This window comes from Oxyura jamaicensis (genome assembly GCF_011077185.1).
Source record: "Oxyura jamaicensis isolate SHBP4307 breed ruddy duck chromosome 9 unlocalized genomic scaffold, BPBGC_Ojam_1.0 oxy9_random_OJ106488, whole genome shotgun sequence".
In the NCBI taxonomy this organism is placed as follows: Eukaryota; Metazoa; Chordata; class Aves; order Anseriformes; family Anatidae; genus Oxyura; species Oxyura jamaicensis.
Genome location: NW_023304189.1, coordinates 19,093 through 39,748, shown reverse-complemented (window position 1 = coordinate 39,748; position 20,656 = coordinate 19,093). Strand labels below are relative to the sequence as shown.

At 58.3% G+C, this 20,656-nt stretch overlaps 2 protein-coding genes across 6 annotated transcripts; both read left to right on the top strand.

Annotated features, from left to right (window-relative positions):
- Nucleotides 1-681: 681 nt before the first annotated feature.
- Nucleotides 682-7,106, top strand: LOC118157701 (programmed cell death protein 1-like). Of its 5 annotated transcripts, XM_035312145.1 has the most exons (5): nucleotides 682-924; nucleotides 2,655-2,987; nucleotides 3,819-3,974; nucleotides 4,366-4,400; nucleotides 5,091-7,106. In XM_035312145.1, the coding sequence occupies exons 1-5, from the start codon at nucleotides 816-818 to the stop codon at nucleotides 5,307-5,309; spliced, it is 852 nt and encodes a 283-aa protein (XP_035168036.1). In that variant the 5' UTR covers nucleotides 682-815; the 3' UTR covers nucleotides 5,310-7,106. The 5 variants fall into 5 exon arrangements, with proteins under 5 accessions (XP_035168036.1, XP_035168035.1, XP_035168034.1 ...); XM_035312143.1 differs by lacking the exon at nucleotides 682-924 and having other exon boundaries at nucleotides 1,911-2,987; XM_035312144.1 differs by lacking the exon at nucleotides 5,091-7,106 and having other exon boundaries at nucleotides 3,819-4,399.
- A 4,950-nt stretch (nucleotides 7,107-12,056) lies between these two features.
- LOC118157703 (receptor-transporting protein 3-like) lies at nucleotides 12,057-13,390 on the top strand. The gene is made up of 2 exons (XM_035312146.1): nucleotides 12,057-12,202; nucleotides 12,895-13,390. The coding sequence occupies exons 1-2, from the start codon at nucleotides 12,057-12,059 to the stop codon at nucleotides 13,388-13,390; spliced, it is 642 nt and encodes a 213-aa protein (XP_035168037.1).
- The last annotated feature ends 7,266 nt before the right edge of the window (nucleotides 13,391-20,656 follow it).

The following is a 20,656-nucleotide window of genomic DNA, read 5'->3' as shown; positions in this document are numbered from 1 at the left end:
CTTCTCCTTCTCCTTCTCCTTCTCCTTCTCCTTCTCCTTCTCCTTCTCCTTCTCCTTCTCCTTCTCCTTCTCCTTCTCCTTCTCCTTCTCCTTCTCCTTCTCCTTCTCCTTCTCCTTCTCCTCCTCCTCCTCCTCCTCCTCCTCCTCCTCCTCCTTCTCCTTCTCCTTCTCCTTCTCCTTCTCCTTCTCCTTCTCCTCCTCCTTCTCTTTCTCCTTCTCCTCCTCCTCCTCCTCCTTCTCCTCCTCCTTCTCCTTTTTCTCCTCCTTCTCCTTCTCCTCTTCCTTCTCCTTCTCCACTTTCTTCTCCTCCTCTTCCTTCACCCTTTTCTCCTTCTCCTTTGCTCCTTCTCCCCTTGCTCCTTTTTCTCCTTTTCTCCTTGTTTTCTCATTTTCCCCCTCTGGTTTTCACCTTATCCTTTTCTCCTCCCTCCTCTCCCCATCCCCTCCCAGTGTCAGCACCCAGCAGGAGGACCCATGGGTGCCCAGGAGCCCCAGACACCCCTTCCCCTGCCACCCATGGGCCATCCTCAGGGCCAGGGACACGCTATGGGGCCTGCGGGGGGGAGTGCACGGGGAAGGGAAGGGGCCAGGCCACAGCTCAGCTGTTCCCTGCCTCGGTGAGGAGGAAGCCGGGGGCGGGAGGCAGCCCGGGTTTCCCTGCGGGGCCGAGATGGGCACGTTTCATTTCCACCCCAACCCCTGCCGCGTGTGGCGGAGGACGAGACAGCGCCGTGGGGAAGGAAGCGCAGCGAGAGACGGGGCTGCGCGGCACGGCACGGGGCACGCGGCACGGGCAGGGGGCCCGCTGCCTCGCCATGGCTCCCGGAGCCTTGAGGACCACGCGGGGCAACGTGGACGTGGCCCTGGCCGGCCTCTGCGTCCTGCTGCTGTGCTGCAGCCCCGCGCTGGCCGGCTGCCACCGGGGTAGGTAGAAAACCCAAAGGTTTTGGGTACGGAAGCAAGGGGAATGGGGGGGCGCTCGGGGGAGGAATGGGGTTAAAGGATGGAGAAAAGGGCCAGGTCCTGAGGTCGTGTGCGTGCCGACCACGGTTGGGGTTTGGTGTTGAAGGTTTGGATTTGTCAGGTCCTGGGGTTTCCTGCACTGGCTTTCATGCCCCTGTGCTTCACCTCCTGGGGTGGGCTTCATCCTCACCGAGGTGGGCTCCTTCCTCTGGTTTTGCTTGGGGTGAAATTTTGGGAGAGAAAGGCAGGTGGAGAGGGTGAATGGGGGAGTCTGGGCAGGGCAAGGAAGAGTCCCGGTGAGGCCAGGTCCCCACTTTGGTAGCATCGTTTTTTTTCTGCCCCGGTGGCAAGCGTGGGGCTGGAAGCCCCTCGTGGGACCCTCCCCAGGCACCGATGGCAGCTGGTGCTGGGAAGAGGCAGGGACACCTGTAAAACCTGCTCAGGACATCCTCCAAGCACTTCATTCATTGCTGAGAGCGGCACTCAGTAGGAAGCACAGCCCTGAGCCTGCTGAATATTTCCTGTTGAACACAAGAACCTAAGAATACTGCGAAAATTAAAACTCTCGGCATAGGCACTGTCACAGCAAACGCTGCCTGCCAGGAGCTGGAGCAGTTCCCTCTCTCCATTCTCCTGTCTGGTATTGTTTCTCATTTTTTCAGCCCAGTTTTCCAGCTAATCATGTATTCAAGGAACAGTCCTGGTTCCTTCTCTGCTTGGTGAGCCTATTTGTACATATTGGCCTCGGGCCAATGCTGAAGGGAAAGGGGGCACTTTCTGATCCTGCCTCCGAGTCCAGGGGCTCGTGTCGGTGCTGGTTTCTGAAAAATGGGAAGTTAAATTTCACTGATGGTTTGGATCATGTGTGGTCAGAAAACCTACGTGATTTTTTTTTTTTTATTTCTTCCTTTTTTTTAAAAAAAAAATATATATATTTTTTCCTGCTTTTTATTGCTCTGAACCCCAAATAATACAGCAGCTACCTGTCCCTGCTGGGTCTGCTTGTCCGTGCCAGGACATCACCCGTTCCAGTGGCTCAAAGTGAGAGGCAGGCAGCGAGTCCGACGGGCAGGCTCAGTATTGCTAATTCTTGCTACTTAGGGGCTTGCTAGGGGACAAGAGGGCACTGCTGGGGCTCTGCAGCCCTGGCTTTGCTCAGGAGGTGGTGGTGGAAGGTGCCTGGCCCATGGCTGCAGCCTTGCTGGGACTGGGTGGGCAGAACTGAGGTGCCCCAAACAGGGACCCAGTCCTTCAGCTCAATTTTGGAGGTGACACCAGCTAGAGGAAGGGTGAAACCCAACATTAACACTGAGCATGGATTTAGTAGCAATAATAATATGCCCCCCCCTCCCTGGAGTCTGTTTTCTCTGGTGCAGATGCTCCTGTGGGTTCGTTGTAGGGGGTTCTGCTGAGACCACTTGGCGCAGGTCACAGGGCTGGGCTCACGAACAGATTTTCACAAATCCCTTTAGGGACCTTCAGGAGCTGAGGGTGAAAGAGCTGAGAAGCGTGCGGGGACTCTGGCACAGAAGGCAGGAACATGAGGGGCATGGGAGACCATCACCTCCGTGTGGGATGGGAGCTGCAGGGGGCTCTCACCCTTTTTGCAGCCCAGGATCTCACTAGGGGCACATCTGCTTCTGCTGCCCGCTGTCACCGTGTCATTTCCTTGCTTCTTCTCTCCCCAACAGTGACCTTCTCCCCAGCCACGTTAACTCGCCCTGCAGGCGGCTCAGCCACCTTCTTCTGCAACATCTCCATAGAGAACAACTCCAGCCTGGAGTACAATCTCAACTGGTACAAGGAGACCAACCACAGTGATGCCCAAAAAATTGCTCAGATCAGCCGGAGCATCCCCCAGACAAAGACGGAGAAGTACCTGCTCTCCAACCACGCTCCTGTCTTCAAGATCGAGATCCTGAACCTCCACCAGAACGACTCGGGCTCCTACTACTGCGGGCTGATCGCCTTCTTCCAACCCAACAAAGTGGAGGAGAGCAACCGGTCCCACCTGGTGGTCACAGGTCAGCTGAAGGGGACAGGCCGTCTGTGTCACCTCTGCAGTGTTACCCCAGAGGGTAGAGACTGGGGTGGATGGCGAGGGGTTGGGGACTCACGGACTTATTCTTGGTGCCCTGCTCCCCAATCCAGGGGCATGCAGGTGGCATCTCAGCTGCGGTGCCTGCCGAGGGGCTGTGTCCCAGAGATGGAAAATCCTCATTCCTGGTGAAGTGTATGGCCCCAGGCAGGCAGCACCCTCCTGGGGAGGACCTGGTATGGGTCAGGAGAGCACAACCCTGCCCTTTACTCGTACTGTTGAGGTCCGGGACACAGCAGGCTGTCCTCTCCCTGAGCACCCTGCAGCTGGATCTGGCCCTGAGGCAGGAGGTCTCTGTCCCAAGGATGCTCTGGGGAGGAAGGAGTCCTTACTGACGGCATTCCCTTTAACAAAAAGGGAAAACACTGCAAAAGTTAGTCTTCTTACAGTCTTCTTACACATCTGCTGCCAGCGTGAGCTGGCCCCAAGATGTGGAGGTGTCTGAGATGCATGGGGGAGCTGTGTTCTCCTTGGGAATGGGGATCGGGTCCTGCTGTGACACTGCCTGTGGGTGTCCTGTCCCCTACACCCTCATTGTCAGCCCATGTGGGATCATCCTTACCACCTGCAATGAGGAGGAGTGGGATGTGGCCAAAAGACCCCCCACGTCAGCCCAAATTGAGGGCCCTGGAGGGATGGCGGGGCTGTAGCAGCCAGCCTTGAACTGAGCCCTTTCTGGGGACACCCCCTGTGCTCCCCTGGTGCCATTCACAGAGATGTGCTCCTGACCTTCTGGCTTTTGTCACGGTTCTTGCAGCAGCCCCTGAGAAGATAAACACCACTGAGGAGCCCGGCGTGGAGGACAGCAGCCCCCCAAGCCACATCAAGGCTGTGATCCTGGGCGTCCTGCTGCTGGGCTGCGTGGTCGTGCTGGTGGTCCTCGGCTACTGCGTCGTCACCTACAGGAGAGGAGGTGGGGAGCCTGGGGACCCCTACTCACCATGCCGAGGGGCTGGGGGTGTGACAGGGGACTTGGGGGGTGACATTTCTTCATCAAACCCAGCTGGGACCCGGGGGCAGATGGATATGGGGGGTGCACGCAGGCTGGTTTGCCATGCCCAAACGCAAGCGTGGCTTGTCCCCGTGGGACAGGCATCTCCGTGCTGGTGGGACAAGGGTGCTCAGGGCCCCGCTCGCCCCCCAGCCCATGTGCTGAGGCTCTGCACCTCTCCTTGGAGCAATGCCTAAGGACGCAAGGGGACTGGTGAGCCCCGGCGCAGCAGCGTGGCGAGGCTGGGTCAGCCCCAGCTGCTCACGCTGCCTTGGCACACGAGCATCTGCTAACCAAATGTGTTACTTTGCAGATGTGCAGAAACCACCGAGTGAAAACGCTGCGGAGGTGAGTTCTCCGCCTCCGACAGCCCGCCGTGCTGCGGGGGAGCGGCGCTGGGTGCGGGAGCGGAGGGCACGGGGCCTCCCTTTATCAGGCTTCTCGCTTCCCCTATCTCCTCTGGCACTGCGCGATCTCTCCTGCACTGCTACGGCTGCACCTGCAGCACGGCCCCATCGCGAAATCAAAAAACCGCCTGAGGCAGGTCGGGGGCCTCTCTAGTCCAACCCTTGCTCAGAGCAAGGTTTTATCTGATGGGGAATTGTGTTGCTGTAAATAACGGGAGACACTCTCACCCCATATCCCCCTCTTGCTGCAGTTTGGCTTGTTCCCTCTCTTCCTTTTGCTGGGCACTGCCTGAATTGTCTGTCTTCCTCCAAGCCCGTTAGGTAGCTGAGGGCAGCCTTCATGCTCCCCTCTCTGGGCTGAGCAGCTGCAGCCCCAAGCTCACCCCGTGCCATTGGTGCCCATGGAGAGGTGAGAAAAGGGACCCTGACCTGCCTGCGGGTGACCCCGAGGCTCAGGGTCTGGTTTCCCTGCACCAATGCCACCCCAGGTCTGTATGTCCTTCCCCTCTGCACTGCTCTTGCCCTCCTGGGATGCTCGTTCTGACACTTGCTGTACAAAGGGACTCGTGCTGGGAATGAATGGTGCCTCTGGGCAGAGGATGGATCCCAACAGGGTGTCCTTTCTCTGCAGAAGGAAGAGAAGCCGCCCGTGGTGTCCGTGTCCACCGTGGACTACGGTGTGCTGGAGTTTCAGTGGGACCCGCACACCCAGCTGCCTCCCGAGACCTGTCCGGATGACCAGACCGAGTACGCCACCATCATCTTCCCTGAGGAGAAACCTGTCACGCCCGAGCGGGGCAAGAGGCACCTGGACGAGAGGACGTGGCAGCCGCCGTCACAGCCCTGCTGAGGCCCAAAGCCACGTGTGTGTGCCGAGCAGAGCGATGGAGGTGCTGCTGCTGCAGTTCGTGTCGGACAGCGCTGGCTGTGCTGGTGTCACGGCCACAGGACAGGCACCGAAGGACAGGGACAGGTCCCTGCTGGCCTGGTGCTGGGCTCCAGGTGCCTCCGTACTAAGGGCAGGATGGGACCGAGCAGCGATGCCAACGGGGCAGTGCCAAGGGATTGTCTCCCATCGTCCATCTCCCACATCTTCCTGGGGATATCTGGGGCAGCCGCCCTGCATCCAACCCTGCCGGCAAAGCAGGGCTTTGGGACAGGCTCCAGAGCGAGAACAAGGGCAGTGCTGGGAGCTGCCACCCCACGGGAGCAACATCCCAACCCCAGGATCTTGTCCCAGCTCAGGGCAGGGACTTCTGCACGTACTGCTATTTAACGAGCCCCTGGGAAGCTGGCGGGTGCTCTCAGACACTTTCCTCCTCTGCGGGGACGAGGGGCACTGCTGGGCATCCCGGGACAAGGATGCTGTGCCTGGTGGGAGCCGGATCCGGCTGTGGGGGCGAATAAAGGGTTTGGCGCCCGGGCTGTTTGCTGACTCGTGGCAGCAGGCGCGTGGGCAGGCAAATAACAGCTCCTGGCAGCATGCAGGTGAGAGCCGGGAGGCGGCGGTGTCTGTTGTGGTTCCTGGGCCCCTCCGCGCGATAAGCAAGCCGCTCTTCCATGAAACTGCTCTTAATAATTTAGAGAATGAGCTGCTCCTCACCTGTGCTGGGCCTGGGTGCAGACGGGGATGGAGCAGCCACAAAGAAGCCCCCCACTCCCCTTTCTGGGCTCAGCTTGGGGTGCTCGCCTGCCCGGCTGGGGACAAGGTGCTGGGGACTGGCTGCCACCACGCAGGGTGATGCTCATGGTGTGGTGCCTGGCACAGCCCAGCTGCGAAGCTGTCTCCAAACTTCCATTTTTCCCTTGAAAGCGGTGCCAGGCATGTGCAGCCCAGCCAAAATCTTATAGAAACCAAAAGAGAAAGCAGCAACAGTTGCTAGAGACTGGAGAAGCCCTGGTGAGAAGCAGGCTTGGAGGCAGCAGCGTCCTGCTGGGAGCCCATGAAACCCCAAGCAAACAAAGGGCCATTTGCATACTGCACCTCGTGGCACTGTCAGCAGCTTTCTTTTTCCATTACCGCAGCTAAAAGTAGCATAGTCTTGAGACACCAGGCACCATGGTCTGTGCCCTCTGGGGGCTGTGACAGCCATGAGAAGCCTCCAGAGAAGATCATAGGGGATGAGCATCCATCCAGGATGGCTTACATCCTTCCCTAGTGCAGGGCCATGGATGTGGTGGCCCCGCTCAGTCCCCTGACCCTCAGCATGCTCCCCTGGGGCAGTGGCGTATCTTACCCCGTGTTTACACACGTCACAGTGCAGCTCAGTCCATCCAGACTCAGTGCAAGGAGCAGCTCCGCTCCTTGCCCTGCAGCAGCACCGTGCTGCCCCAGCAGCTCAATGGTCGTGCAGGAGGCAGCTGCAGCAAGCAAGAAGTGGGAGCTCAGTCAGCAGTTTTGGTTCTGCCTTTCCCGTAAGAGCGCATGCAGGAGGGTGGGCCCTGCTTCATTTTTTCCACCCTACCTCTTTGGGCAGCAGGGGTGCCAGGCACGCCGTGGGGGCTCAGCACTTCATGAAAACCTCAGCGAGCACCCGAGCCATGGCAGTGCCTGCACCCCTCGGGGCACCCAGCAGCCTGACCACCTCCCCGTGCCTCGCAGGGAGCAAGGCAGTGGGGCTGGGGACATGTGGGGTGCGTGGTGAGGATGCTCCAGGCACCATCTCCCACCCCTGTTTGCAGGGCAGGGTGCTGGTGCTGGCCCAACAGGACCGGGCTCCCGGAGTGGCTGCTTATTGCTTGGTGAGCTCCCAGCAGGGTGCAGGCTTCAGGTCCCCAGCTGAGCATCCCTGGGCCGAGCAGTGCTCATGGGTGGGAAGCCAAGCTGGAGGGCTGTCTCCACCTGCCCAAACTGCTCCATCTTTCCACGCCAACCAGATCAGCCACTATTTTGTTCTTCCCTCCAGCTTGCCGATGGTAGCCCCATCTTTCTGGAGTCACTGCGTGGCACCTGAAGCCACCTGTTTTGTCTCCCACCATGAGAGGCCCCCATTTCTGGCTTTCCCAGCCCCACCACCCCACACTCCTCCTTCCCCAGCCCCTCTCCCTGTGTCACAGCCCTCCTGCTTTTGCCCACCTCTGCATCCATGCCAGCTGGCATCGGCACCGACTTGGCACCACTTTTCTCTGCTCCGAATCGAGCAGGGACCCCAGCAACTCACGTCCCACTTCTGTTAAGTTTAGCATCAGGTTTTCTGGGGTGCCTTGACACCCTCAAGGACTGGTGCCCTGCAGGTACTTTGACTCTCCCTGCCTGCACCAAGGTTGGGCTGTGATGGGTCAGGGGTCCGGAGGTTTTGGGGGATTTGGCAAATTCTGGCCTTTCTGCCGTAGCTGCTTTGCATTGCTGTGAAGATGAATGATTTTAATGGTCCTCTGTTTAGGCTGCAGAAAACAAAAAGCTTGCTGCAGAGCAGCTAGCCAGACCCCCCCAAAAACCTCACGCTGGTTTTGAGCTCATTTCACTCACTTCAGCATTGTGGCCTCCAGAGCTCACCCGCACCCTGCAGCCGTGCCCCCAGCCAGCCCTGGTGCTGTGCGGGACTGGGTGCAGCTGGGGTGGCTGCAGCCACCGCCACATTTCCTGCTCTCTTGGGTCTGTCACAGCAGCCACTTCCAACCACGGCCACCCCACGCTTCCTCAGGGCAGCAGGGGTTGCCACTAGCGTTGCTGCTGAAGTGCTTTGTCAGCATCTCAGGTGCATCCAGAGAGCAGGGCTCACCCCAGCTCCAGTCCCATAGCTGGGAGACCTCTGAGAGCTGGGGCTGGTCCCCGTCGGCACACACAAGAAGCTTCACATGCAATAAAGTGCCTGAGCAAGCAAATGCCCCAACAGAGCTGTCTGAGCCCTGACTACCTCCTTATGTAGCCCAGCTGTGGTCAGAGGTGATTGGGAACGTGTGAGTCCCTTAAAGATGCCCTAGCCCAAAGGCTGGGTTTGGAGGAAGTGGGCAGGAAGATGGAGAGGAAATCCTCTGCTGCTTGCAGGAGTGTCTTCAAGGAGAGCCATGCCATGAAACAACAAAGCACTGATCCTGCAAAATAGGGCATTGCACGTGTAGAGGGAAGAAGGGACAGTAAGGCCACGTGTCAATAATGTCACTTAGAAGCAAGCAGTGTCCTGGTCACTTATGAGTGTGGAGAGCTGGGAGGTTTCAGAGCAGTGTTTTGTTTTTTGGAAGCACCTGCGTGCTGCAGGTGGTCAGATGTGCTGCTGGGCAGGTTGCCTGGACCCCTAACCAAAGCCCATCTACACCACCCCAATGTATCCTGATGGGTCTGGACCCACAGCATCTCCCCCATCCCATCCCATCCCACCGAGAGCCCTGCCCTGCCTGCACCTGAGAGTGCTGGAGGCTTGCCGAACATCTGCGTTTCCTCCTGCTGCCCTCATTTTGCTTTCTCTAGTTTTGCTTTGAGTCGGCTCCATGGTTTCTCCTTCTCTCTCTTCCTCCCTTGGGAGGGATGTGCTGCTGGAGGGGCTGGCTGGCTGAGTGGTGCTGAGCCGTGCGCCCGGGAACAAACCCGCTGCCACCGCACTGGGTGCAGCCTCCTCGGGGAGCCCTCCACTTACACCAGGGGGACCACCACGGGGCCACCAGACCAACGGGGCACAAAACCCTCTTGGGGTGGTACCCGATGGTGTTTCCTCAGCTGGTCCCTCCTGTATATCTCTCCCCACTGCTCAGCATCCCTCTCCATCCATCAGAAGGGACAATGTCCAGCCCAGCTCAGGCATGTTCCCATTTCCTCGGGATCTGATTCCCCATGCCTCAAATCCAGGCGCCAGACCCACCTTCTCTAAGGGCTCAACCACGAAGGTAGCCCAGCCTGGAAGGGATGCTGGTCCCTAGAGGATGTGGGCCTCGCCGTGACGGGGTGACAAGCAGTGACACCAGTGCAAACATGGTGTGGGGGACAGGGGCACGGGCAGCTGGCATGGTGCTGGGTCCCAGGAGGCTACGGATGCCAAACTCGCCATCTGCATCAAGGAAAGGGAAAAAAGAGGATCCAGGAAGCTGCAGATGAGTCAGCCTCGGTACCCAGAAAACCGCTGGAACAAATTAGTAAGGCCACCAAGCGGTAAACACTGAGAGGGCAGCGCTGGGACTGAGAACGTCGATTTAGCAGGAACAAATTGTGTCAAACCAACCTAATGCTCTTTTCATTAGGGTGACGAGCTGGGTGGTGCAAGGAAACCGGGAGCGATGCTATCTTTGTGCAGTGTGTTATGTTACTTTCTCGTAAGCAAATTAGGGAAATGGGAAATTCTCCCACTGTGGGTGGACCGCTACCCGAGAAGCTATATCCCCAAAAGAGTTATCAATAGCCCGTGATGGAAGGCTCTTCAGATGGGGTTTCTCTGGGGAAGGGAAGCGCCTGGCCCGAATGAAGGCGGTCTGCTATTTAGGGAGGCTGTGGAGGTTAGAAAAGGGTTAGAAACCAAATCCCTGGGTGAGCTGGAGAAAGGAGCAAAAATACCCTGAAAAAAAATGTTGGCACAGCGAGAGCTGGAAGGGGAGGAGAGGAAGGTATCCACCTCCCTCCTCACGCCCCAGCTCACCTGGGGGTGGGAACCGAAGCCAAAAATAAATTCGGGCTGTGTGAAAGTGGCAGGGAAATCACCTCGCGGGCTGTGCCTCATCTCCTCCTTCACGCATCCCGCGGAGGAGTCAGGGCTGGAGCTCCGGGATGGAGAGGGCTTGTGGGGACTGTCCCCGTGGCGGGACGGGGCTGGTTCCCCAGTGCCCACCAGGGCCATGCTGGGGATCCCACGGGAGCTTTTTTTTTTTTCCAGGCAGGTGCCGGTAAGCATCGGGGTGCCGGGGCAACGCTGGGAGGTGTGCGCCGAGTGGAACAGGACGTCAAAGCAGTTTCAGCTCTGTGGGTGGTTCTGGGAAAGTCCCTTCAGTGCCGGCAAGCACCGGGCTCTGACAGAGGGAGCAGCGCCCGGCTGCTCGCAGAGGGCTCGGCGCCCCGAGTCGAGATCTGAGTCGTGTTGCCGTGACGCAGCGGGGCAGGCTTTCCATGACAGCGGGGTTTTGGAGGCACCCGGCCCCCCGAGCCCGAGGGGCGGCAGGGAGAGGGGCAGCAATGCTGGCAGCCCTGGAGCCTCCCCTTTTATTTTTCCCTGCATTCATCCCCCAGGATAAATCTCAGCCCCAAAAGCAGATGGGCAGGTGCTGCAGGGTGGTGGCCCTGTCCCTGCTGCCCTGTTGTTGGTGGCTCTCTGTGTCACAGCAATGCCAGGCACTGCAGGATGCCAGCGGGTCCCCGTGGCAAGGCTCCCGGGTCCCATCTGCAGGTTAGGGCTTTGCTAGCTCTCCGTAAGGATCCTGAAAACTCCGTCTTGGCTCCTCGGCTTGCAGGAAGACCTCCGTTCCTCCCTCCTGGCCCTGCTCTGGATGACAGGGTGGCGTTGCTGTTAAGGGTGGAAGGACCTCAAAATGAAGACAAAACAGGCACAGGAGGCAGCGTGCCAGCAGGGAACCCCACTGCTTCTCCAGCCTCTGGAAGAAGCTCGGCATCGTCCTGGGGAGCTGCTGCACGCCACACCTGGTGAGGGGCTATAGCCCCTGTGCTCAAACTGTGGTGGCCCGCATGGCCTATTTTAGGCACCCAACACGATTTGCTGCTGTGATTCTCCCCAGTGGCTGCATCCTTGGTGGTGCCCTCTGAGGCTGGGTACTTTGGAGAGTTCTGTGTCCTCGCTGTGCACAGGATGGTCTCCTCTGGATCCTTCAGGCTAGACGTGATGGTTTCACGTTGAGGTGGCTCCACAAGGCTGCAGATCTTCCCCCAGCTCCTCTCTCAAGACCAGATGCCATTCAGCCCCTTATCTGCCCATCCTGCGTGGCTCCGGGTGGGATGCCCGGCGATGGGGGAGGCAGGGGGGTGCCAGCAGCCCCAGCCCCACTGCTTTCGCCTCCCGCAGTGCTCTCGGCACAGAGCTCACCTCCCCACTTTCAGTTTTATGTGCGGTGCCATCATCCCCGACTTTCCACTCTGCGGTTTCATGTCAGGCTTTTTCTGCTCGAGTTGACTGAAAGTTGTTAAAAACACCCCATGTTTGGTGGCAGCTATCGAGAGAGATAAGTGTACCTGGGGTTTTGTCAGCTGCTGAGCTCTGCATTTTCGGTGGGTTTTGCTTCCATTATTCCTACCCTGAGCAAAATCTCTGCTGATTCTGCCCCATTGCCCTGATATTGGTGGTCCTGGCCAGCTCAGGGGCTTTGCATTTTGAGCCTACGGATGGAGCAGCAATGACAGCTTCAGCAGGGATGGGAGTTTGCCCTGTGCCCAAGTCTTGCATACAAAACGCGTTGGGGACAGCTGCCTTGGCTTTCCTCTGGGGGACTTTTCACCTGTCCAGATGTGGCACAGCGTCAGCAGAACCAGTGGATGCAGGGATCAGGCTGGGGTGGTGCTGCTCACGCGGGTGCAAAGGTTCCCGTCTCCAGGCAGCAGGACGTGACTTTGCACCCATGAGGGAGGGAAGACCGGTGTGTGGGGCACCGAGAGCTGCACACGTGTCAGTGCCCAGAAGCTGCAAGCTTGGCCTCGGCCACCACCGCTTTGCCAGCTCCAGGCCGGACCATGAGGACATGGCAGAAGATTTTTGCACAGAAGGTTGCAGACATGCACGTGAAGGAGCCGTGGACGCTTCAGGAGGATGACAGCCTGCAGGTGCACAGCCCTAAGCCTGGCCGGAGGGAGTATTTGCAGAACCGTGCAGCTGGGAGGTAGGGGCTGCCAACTACCACCATCCACTCGGTCCCCTTTGGACCACCACCTTTGTCCTCCCCCAAAAGCCTCCTGCTGCCTTGGGCTGCAGCAGGGTGACCCTGCCCTTGGTGGAGGGGTGCAGAGCCCTCTGCCACAGCACCCTGCAGCCCGGGAGGGAGGAGGGGATGCAGAGAGGGGTGCTGGGCTGCTAGCCCCTGTACATGTTGTGAAAGACAAGGAGCTGCAGGTTTCTCCCCTTTTGACTACTCAAGACATCTCCTCACCTGCCCTGTGGCCTCCACCCACACCTTCCTTCTATTTTGCTTCTTTTTCGACTTCCCCTGCCCCTTGTTGATGCTGGCTTTCCGCTGAGATGTGCTGCAACAGCACGGGCTGGGGGCTGGAGCCCCAAATGGAGCCGGTGCCAGATGCTTCCCTCCCCCAGGTCCCCTGCTCGGGGTGGTGGGGTCCAGAGGGGTGAGGGCACCAGGCTCATCCTAAAATCTGTAGAGCTTGGGCCAGCCCCCAGCTCACCTGTGCTGAGCTACCCAGGCTGGTGTCATGCCAACAGGGGAGAACAGGCCATGGGTGTCCTTGCGTGAAGCTGATCCCTCAGCCCCGACTGCCCTGGTCCCTACCGATGGCATGGGGAGCTGCTGGGCTGCAGCGGGGACCCGAGGATGAGCTGGTGTCCCCTGTGCCCCGGCAGGTTCCAGTGCTCCCAGTGCTTACACGAGTGGTCCTCAGCCAAGGTGCACATCCTCTTCCACATGCGCCGGGGCAAGGTGAGGATGCGAATCTTCCGGCAGGCCTGCCGGCGCTGCCTCAGCCCCCAGCTGGAGGAGCCCACTTTCAGCCAGGAGAACCTGGAGAGGATCCTGCACAACCTGGTGCTTCAGATCCTCAAGGACTTCTACAAGGTGCCGGTGCAGCCCTCTGACCTCCTGGAAGTGGTGGTGGACACCAAGCTGGCGGGGCCGCACGACAGCAGCCGCTGCGAAGGCTGCCAGCTTGGGGTTTGCTCCAAGCCACGGGCGGCCCCGAAGCCACCAGCCTGGAAGCCCAAGAGGCACGTGGACACGGCCATGAGCCCTCCACGCCAGCTCCTCAGCAGCGGCTTTCCCCGAAAATGTTGCTTCGTGCTCCTTGCTGTATGCATTGTGGCCGTGGTCCTCTTCATCGTGTTGTATTTCACCTTGAAGTAGTGGGAGCTGGGGCTGGCAAATGGGAGCCAGGGTGATGGCTGTGGGGGTGAGGATGATGGGGGTGGTGGGTGGAAATTTGGGTGCCCAGGGCCAGCCCTTTTTCTCATCTTGGCAAGGTTTCCACAGCACACAGGGGTCAGGGATGGCCACCACCACCATGCTTGGGCACCTTGGTCCCAGCCCAGGGGAGCCTGGCGGGTCAGATGGCTTCTTGTGGGACACATTCTGCATGAGGATGACCCCCATCTCCCCCCCCACAAAGGATGGAGTGTACCTGCAAGAATAAACCAGCTCTTTGTCCTCAGTTTGAGGATGCACTTGTGCTTTTTTAATTTATCCAAAGCCTTTTCTGGGTATATGTGACCAGCTCAGCTGGAAGCAGGGGATTCCTTTATCAGCTCTTAGGAGACACATCCCATTGCTCTCCTGGCTCAGCCTTAGTGAAGATGGGTACCCAAAGCAGCTGAAAGGCACCTGGAACCGAAGGTTTGCAGCAGATGAACCAGGAGCCAGCAGCACCTGCCCGATCTGTACCAGGCAGGTGGTTTGGTGGGTTTGTGCCTCGGTTTCCTCATCTGTAAAATGGATCCCAACCATGCTGTGGGCATCCCCCTTTTTCCTTCCAGCTTCCCACTGTCCTGGAGATGGGTGCCCATGGGGACAGGCAGGGATCCTGAGTGTCCCCAGGTTGCTGCAGCAGCAGCGCTGTGGGTGACGATGTGGCCCTGTGCTCCTCTCCCTGCAGCACCCTGTGCTGCCCCGTCCCACCACCGGGGCTCTCCTCTCTTTCAGCTTCTGGTGATCCCAATGTGAGCACTTTTAGAGCTCAGCCCAGGCCATTGGCCTCTTCCACAGCCACCTGGACCAGGATGAGGTGTGGGTCTGGGTGCAGATGAGGACCTTCAGCAGTATGTGTGTCCCTGAGCCCCCACGGGCCAGAGCTGCATTGCTTATTCATCTCTGCCCCTCTCTCTGGGGTTTTCTCTGTCCCACCAGCTCTCTCCCTTTCCCCAACCCTTTCCTCTTCCACTGCCTCTCGCAGCCCCGGCGCCAGCAGATGGAGCTGCGAGATCTGCAGCACCGCACTGGGAAGCACTGGGACCAGTGACCCGCCAGGACTGGGAGGGGGCAGCCCTCCCTGAATGGGGGCAGCCCTCTCCCTCATCCCTGTGCCCTGCTGGCTCCCTGCAGCGTGGTTCCCCAAGACCATGCCCTATGTGGATATGGAGCCAGCCTGCTGAGCCGGTCTCTCACTGTGATTTCTCCAGTCTCAGAGCACTGGAGAGAGATGCACCGTGTTTCCTGAGCATTTTGGGCAGCGGCACCTGAATGTCCCCATCTTTCTGGAGGTTTCTCCTTGCTCAGGGCAGCCAGGGGCCAAGCTGTGCCGCGGGAGGAGCTGGTGCTGCAGATGGAGTCCCTTCCATCCCACGGCTGTCCTGGCGCTGGGACCAGCCCTCTCCCCGCCAGCGTTATGTCATGAAGGCAGAGACGCTGCCATTGCCCCTGGCCCTCTTCTTTCCATGCTGAGGTTTTCCCAGCCCCAGTCAGTCACCGTGCCTGGCTGCCTGCAGCCTGCCCAGCCACCCAGCTGCAGGGGGAACTCCCTCGCCTCCTCCTGCGAAGCCAGCTCTGGTGGAGACTGCATCCCTGCGGGGGTCCTTGTTTTCTTGCTTGTGTCTCTCTGTTCTTTTTCAAAGGCAGAGGCATCCCTTAAACCCCCTTGCAATGTTCTCTACACACACCCAGGCTCCTTCACCCATGGCCTTGCATTCATATGCTGCTTTTTCCCCAGTCCCCTGGCTGATGCTGCCTGCCTGTCTCCTTGTGCTGCGTGTGTGTGTCTGGGGGGCTCTGCCCCCTCCATCGTGCAGCTGCTTCATCCCTTCCCCATCACTCAACAACACCTGTGTATACACGGGCTTCTCAGCCACAGCCTCATTTTAGGGCTTTTTTTTTCCAGGATACTCCACTCTGATGTGCAGGTGTGCCAATTCCCCCTGGGTTTCTTAGCAAAGTGCCCTCCGTGTGCTGCTCTCCATGGCTCTTGGCACTTTTGGAGGCCAGAGCAAACCCCCCCCAGCTCAGCTCAGCAACCAGGGAAGGTGAGTGGCATGGAGACAGTGAGCCCATCCCAAGGAAGGTGGCTGAGGGGTGAAGGATGCTTTCTCCTGGTGGGATGCTGGGGGTCCTGGACAGGTTCTCACTGTCCCCCTCGTGCCACCCTGGTCTGTCCAGGGCTGGGCTCCTCCACAGCTAATATCTGGTGCCTACACTTGGCAAACCTCACCTGGGGGCATTTTGCTGGACTTTTACCACAGCCAGACTGATAAACTGCTGTCCCCATGCCTGTTCCTGCCTGCTGCCCGCTCCCATCCCCGCGGCACTGGGGCGAGGGGCTGGCGCAAGGGGCTGGCACTCGGTGGCACGCGGGGCAGTGAGCAGGGGACACGGGCTAGGTGGCATGGGGGACTTCCCGGCAGAGCTGTGGGAGGGAGGAGGAGGAGGATGGGCTATATTTGTGTTGGGTATCTTGTGGGCAGCAGCATTTTGTAACTTGCCTGGGAGCTGTCTAGGCACTGGTCCTACGGCTGATGGTTTGATGCCCAAGGGACCATCTTTTGCTTTTGCTTTTTCTTTCTCTTTCCCTTCATTCTTTGGATACCTTTGGACATGCTAGCACACCCGTGGGTGAGCAAGCCTGGGCAGCCACCCTGCTGTGAACCCCGAGGAGCCCAGGGGTGTTATTTCAGTGCTGTGCTGTAGGAAAATGGGGGCCAATAACCCATCTCTCAGCCCTGGATCTGGGCATAAGGCAGCAAACATGCCCATGGTTTAGGCTCTCTCCAAAGCCAGATTTTCACAGCCTGTGATGTGGAGAAGGGATGCTCAGCAGAGCTGTGTCCCTGCCCCAACTTCCATCCATGTTGCTACTTGATGGGCTGCCTCTTCACCCCTTTTAAAACAAAAGTCACTTACCTGTTATTTTTTTCTGCATGCCGATTGAACCCAGATTTTTTTTTTTTTATTCTCTCTCGCTGCGCTCTCCTCTGAACACCAACCCCCTCTTTAATGACATGATAGGGCTATAAATAATTGAAGGGCAGGATCTCACCTCTTGCTTTTCCCTGCAATTTGCATTCCTGGCCAGTCCAGGTCTGTCTCAGCCCGTGAAGCTGCAGGGGCTGTAGCTGAGCCGACACACTGCCAGCTTGCACAGGGCAGAGCCCCTCAGCACCCACCCTGCAAAGGTTTGAAACCACAAATTCTGGTGGAACCACTGCATTTCTCCCCTTGGTGCATTATCTCTGATCCCCAAGTAGCTTAAAATAAACTGACAGTGTAAACGGAGAGCCCAAAGGCTTTGAAATCAGCCACCGCCACAGTGGTGGATGCACTGCTGGACACCAGCCCAGCTGGCAGAGACGAAGGGTGATTTGCAATACTGGGGGATTTTGTTAGCATTTCCCCCGTGACGCTTAGGAACAGGAGATATATTGCATGCGCTTCGGTTTAATTGTTTGCTTTCAGGGATAAATATTATTTTTCCCAGCACTTCTGAAGAGGGAGTTTATTGAAAGCCAAAGAGCTCAGTGCTGTTGCAGAATTCCTGGCCTTGAGAGGCTTCTCTGCAATCTGCAGCCCCAGGGGACCATTTCTGAGCTGCCTTCAACCTGTGCCTTGCTGCGAGGCAGGGAGCTGGGACACCCGTGGGCAGCAGTGAGGAGGCAAGCCCTCCCCTTGGGTCCGCAGGAATAAACTCCTCTCCTCCACAATTCTCTCTTTTCTGGGCTGAGGAATCTGCTTTATTTCCCTTTTTTCAGGTAGGATAGGCATGGGTCCACGTCAATATCTGGGCTTTAGCAGCCCACTGCATCACCCGCTGGGCTCCCCGTGCCTGGGGACACTGGTGGGTTGGAAGTCATTGCTGCACCTCTGTGACCTTCCTGAGCCACTCCAGGCTCTGGATGACACTGGAGTAAACCCCATACTGCTCCTTCACCCCGCAGCCATCCCCCCAGGACACTGTGCCCAGCAGCTGCCATTGGCTCTTCTCGGGGCTGAAGGTGACCATGGGGCCCCCTGAGTCTCCGCTGCAAGCATCGTTCCCACCTGCACGGGGTGAAAACTGCTGCAGAACCTCTCTGGAGACCCAGACACCCTGGTGGGGTGAACCGGGGGCTTGCAGGGAGCAGGGACTGGGGTGTGAGGCTGGAAATGGCACTGAGTTTTACCTTCCTTCTCCCCTGCACAGAGCATGTCATCGGTCACGGTTCTGTGGAGCCTGGCGTAGGCATCCCTGCACTTGCTGTGTTCGACAATGGGCACCTCTATCTGCAACGCAAGTGCTTTGGTTCATTTCTTCCTGCTTCCCCCACCCAGCCACGTACCGAGCCTCCAGCTCTTCTCATCAAGTGCTGCGTGAGCCCCAGCCCCATGGAGGGAAACCCACCATGATGGGGACATGGAGCAGTGCCATGTCCTGCTGATTATTATGTCCATACCAGCCCCTGAGGCCAGCTGTAGCTCTCACCTCCATCAGGGTTTCGGGAAGCCGTTGCAGGAAGGGTTTCCCCCAACCACTGACGACGACCAGGGTGTCTGAAAGGGAAAGGGAAGATGCTGCACTGCTTACCGTGTGTGCTGCCCTTGCTGCCTGGTGGTTCTCAGATGCTGGACGCTCCTCCTGCCCACCTTCATGCTGTCTGTGCCTCCCACCTCCCTTCTCCTGAAGGCTGCCCCTGCCTGGCAGCTCCTGACCTGGCTCCCCCATCCGAGCTGTGGTTTGGGGCTGGGGAGTCCCATAGCTGTGCCGGGGGGCTAGAAGAGACGTGTGGAGCAGGCAAAGCTGCCTGGACCTCACACAGGTGTGTGGCCGCCCAGGGAAACAGTTGTCAGACAGGATGTCTGGGCTACACTTAGATAAGGGACAAAGGGGTTGGGAAGAGGAGAGGGAGGGGATTGTGGTTCTGGGTTCACAAATCACTCAGAGCTGCAAGGATGAGTGTATCGGGCTCATGCGGTCTCTGAGGAGGCTAACCACCACCAAACACTGAGGCTCCAGCTCTAGAAGGCTGTCTTGATACGCCATCTAACTCGCAAGTGAGGTTTGAGAAGCACATGCCAGGGATGCTTTCACCTGGTTGATCCCAAGCCAGAGGCCATGTGAGGTCCCTTCCAGCACCACTTCATATGATCTTTTTTCCCTGCCATTGTCCCTCCTGAACACCCTGGCCCTTTCCCTCTCCACCTCCCTGAGACATCTCACATGCATCGAGGTGCCCCCTGCACCCACCCTGGCTCATTACCCAGCCGCTCTTGGGGTACGCCCTGGCTGCTGCCACTCCTCATCCCCGCTCCCTTCCACCTCTCGAGCCTTCCCGCAGCCCCTTCCCCATGGCAGAGGAGGAAGAGGAGGGCAGCAAAGCTCTTGCCTCGTGGCTGCTTCTGGTCAGGGAAGCAAACGGGCATGACGTAGTCGTTCAGTGCTGCGGCCCCAGACAGCTCCACCAGCCCGATGTCATACTCCAAGGTGGCGGGGCGGTAGGACGGGTGGACAAGGAGGGCTTTGGGGTGCATCTGCTGCTCCGTGTCATCCTGCCTCAGGGTGCTGTGCTTCCCTGGGAGGGAGGGGAGGCAGGGAGAGGTTGGTACCAGAGAGGGAGGTGGCTCCATGGTGTTTCGGCAATTAGGGCAGCTCCCACTGTGGCTGGGTGCTCTGCATGTGTCTCTCTGAGGTTATTTTTCAAGCTGTGCCCAGAGCCACCGTGAGGAGAGCAGAGACCTGGCCATGGCTCTGCAGCCCCCCCAGCTGTTCTCTTCTCACCCAGGATGATCCTGAAGGAGGAAGGGGCAAGCAGATCCGAGCTGCGGAGCTGGGGGCTCTCCGTGTCCAGTTCATTGTGGAGGCAGTGGGCTGCAGTGACAATCCACTTGTTCCCTAGGAAACAACCCCCGGGCATCAGCGTCCCTCTGAAGAGTACATCCCAGCTGCTCTTGCTTGCCACGTGTGGGAGAAAGCCTGGTGGAACTGCAGCTCCCTGGGCCTTTGGCAGTGGGAACTGCACAAAAGGACGAAGCCATGGGAGTAGGGGTGCTCACTTCTCTTGCAGTTCAAGAGGAAGGGAGCATTAGGTGAAGCTGTCTCCAACAAACATGAGGAGCAGTTTGTTCCTCAGTTTGAGTAGCCCTGTGGGCTACTGTGAGGCACCAAATCTTTACGTATGTTCAAAAATTACATCAGTATTTTCATCAAGCAGGATGGTGAACCTCAAAGGCACCACATCTGAGCCTGGGAGTCCCTGGGCAGCAGTGGGCTGGAGGCTCCCAGCATCCTACGATCCTCCCTAACCACAGACAGGATATTCCCAGCCTGGCTCTCACCTCCTGCAGCATCTCCCCGAGGATGGTCTTACCCAGAAGGGAGCCTGCGCAGAAGGGCCGGCCGCCCCGAGAGAGCATGGCGATCCAGGGGGAGGCTCCTCGCTGGGAGAGGTGTCTGCCTGCGGGCCGGGACACGGCGCTCCTGGAAATCCTGGGCTTCCCACACACTGCAGCCAGAGGGAAGAAAGCGAGATGTGAAGGATGTACACGCACCCAGACTTCGCATTCATCCTTACTGGGGTGTGGTGGAGTAAAAGGATACAGAGTGCCTCTACTTAAACCCGAGTGAAGGGCACTTTGAGGCCATCACTTGGATCTTACAACCCTGAGCAGGTTCTCAGACTTTTCCTGCTGTTTCCAAGGGTTTCCAAAGAGCCATATGGTCCCGAGTACTTGCTGCATTCTCAGGCCATGTGGAATGGAGGGGCTCTGATTCTGTGTCGCTGGCAGTATGGAAAGCAGCCTGTGTTACCAGCAGTGACCAGAAGCCTGGGAAATGGTCCATGGGGAGGTTTCTAGAGGGCTTTGGCTGTTCTTGCTCTGCAAATGCTTGCTGAAGCTGATGGTAATTGCAGACAGGTTTCCCAAAGTGATATGGATGTTTCTGGGCACTGATCACTCTGAGACTGGGTAGTACTCAGCCTTGTAAAGCCCACAGGTTGTCAAACCTGACTGAAGGCTAAGGACCTCTGTCCTTTCAAGCAAACTGGTATTTTGCAGCACTGCTATACATGGGTGGGCAGGATGACTACACCATGTAAGACCCAGCAGTCTAGCTTTCCCTAAAATGCTCCTTGCAGACATGACTTGCTTGTCTTGATTGTTGGGAACACGTAGTCTATTCATTATGGTCAGTTTTCCAGCACTGGCCACCACTGGATC

Excerpts from the sequence above, each read along its gene's own strand:
- LOC118157703 (XM_035312146.1), top strand. The coding sequence starts at position 12,057 with ATGAGGACATGGCAGAAGATTTTTGCACAGAAGGTTGCAGACATGCAC. Across the intron at positions 12,203-12,894 it reads CAGAACCGTGCAGCTGGGAG|GTTCCAGTGCTCCCAGTGCT; the intron begins GTAGGGGCTGCC and ends GTGCCCCGGCAG.
- LOC118157701 (XM_035312141.1), top strand. The coding sequence starts at position 2,504 with ATGAGGGGCATGGGAGACCATCACCTCCGTGTGGGATGGGAGCTGCAG. Across the intron at positions 2,988-3,818 it reads GTCCCACCTGGTGGTCACAG|CAGCCCCTGAGAAGATAAAC; the intron begins GTCAGCTGAAGG and ends CGGTTCTTGCAG.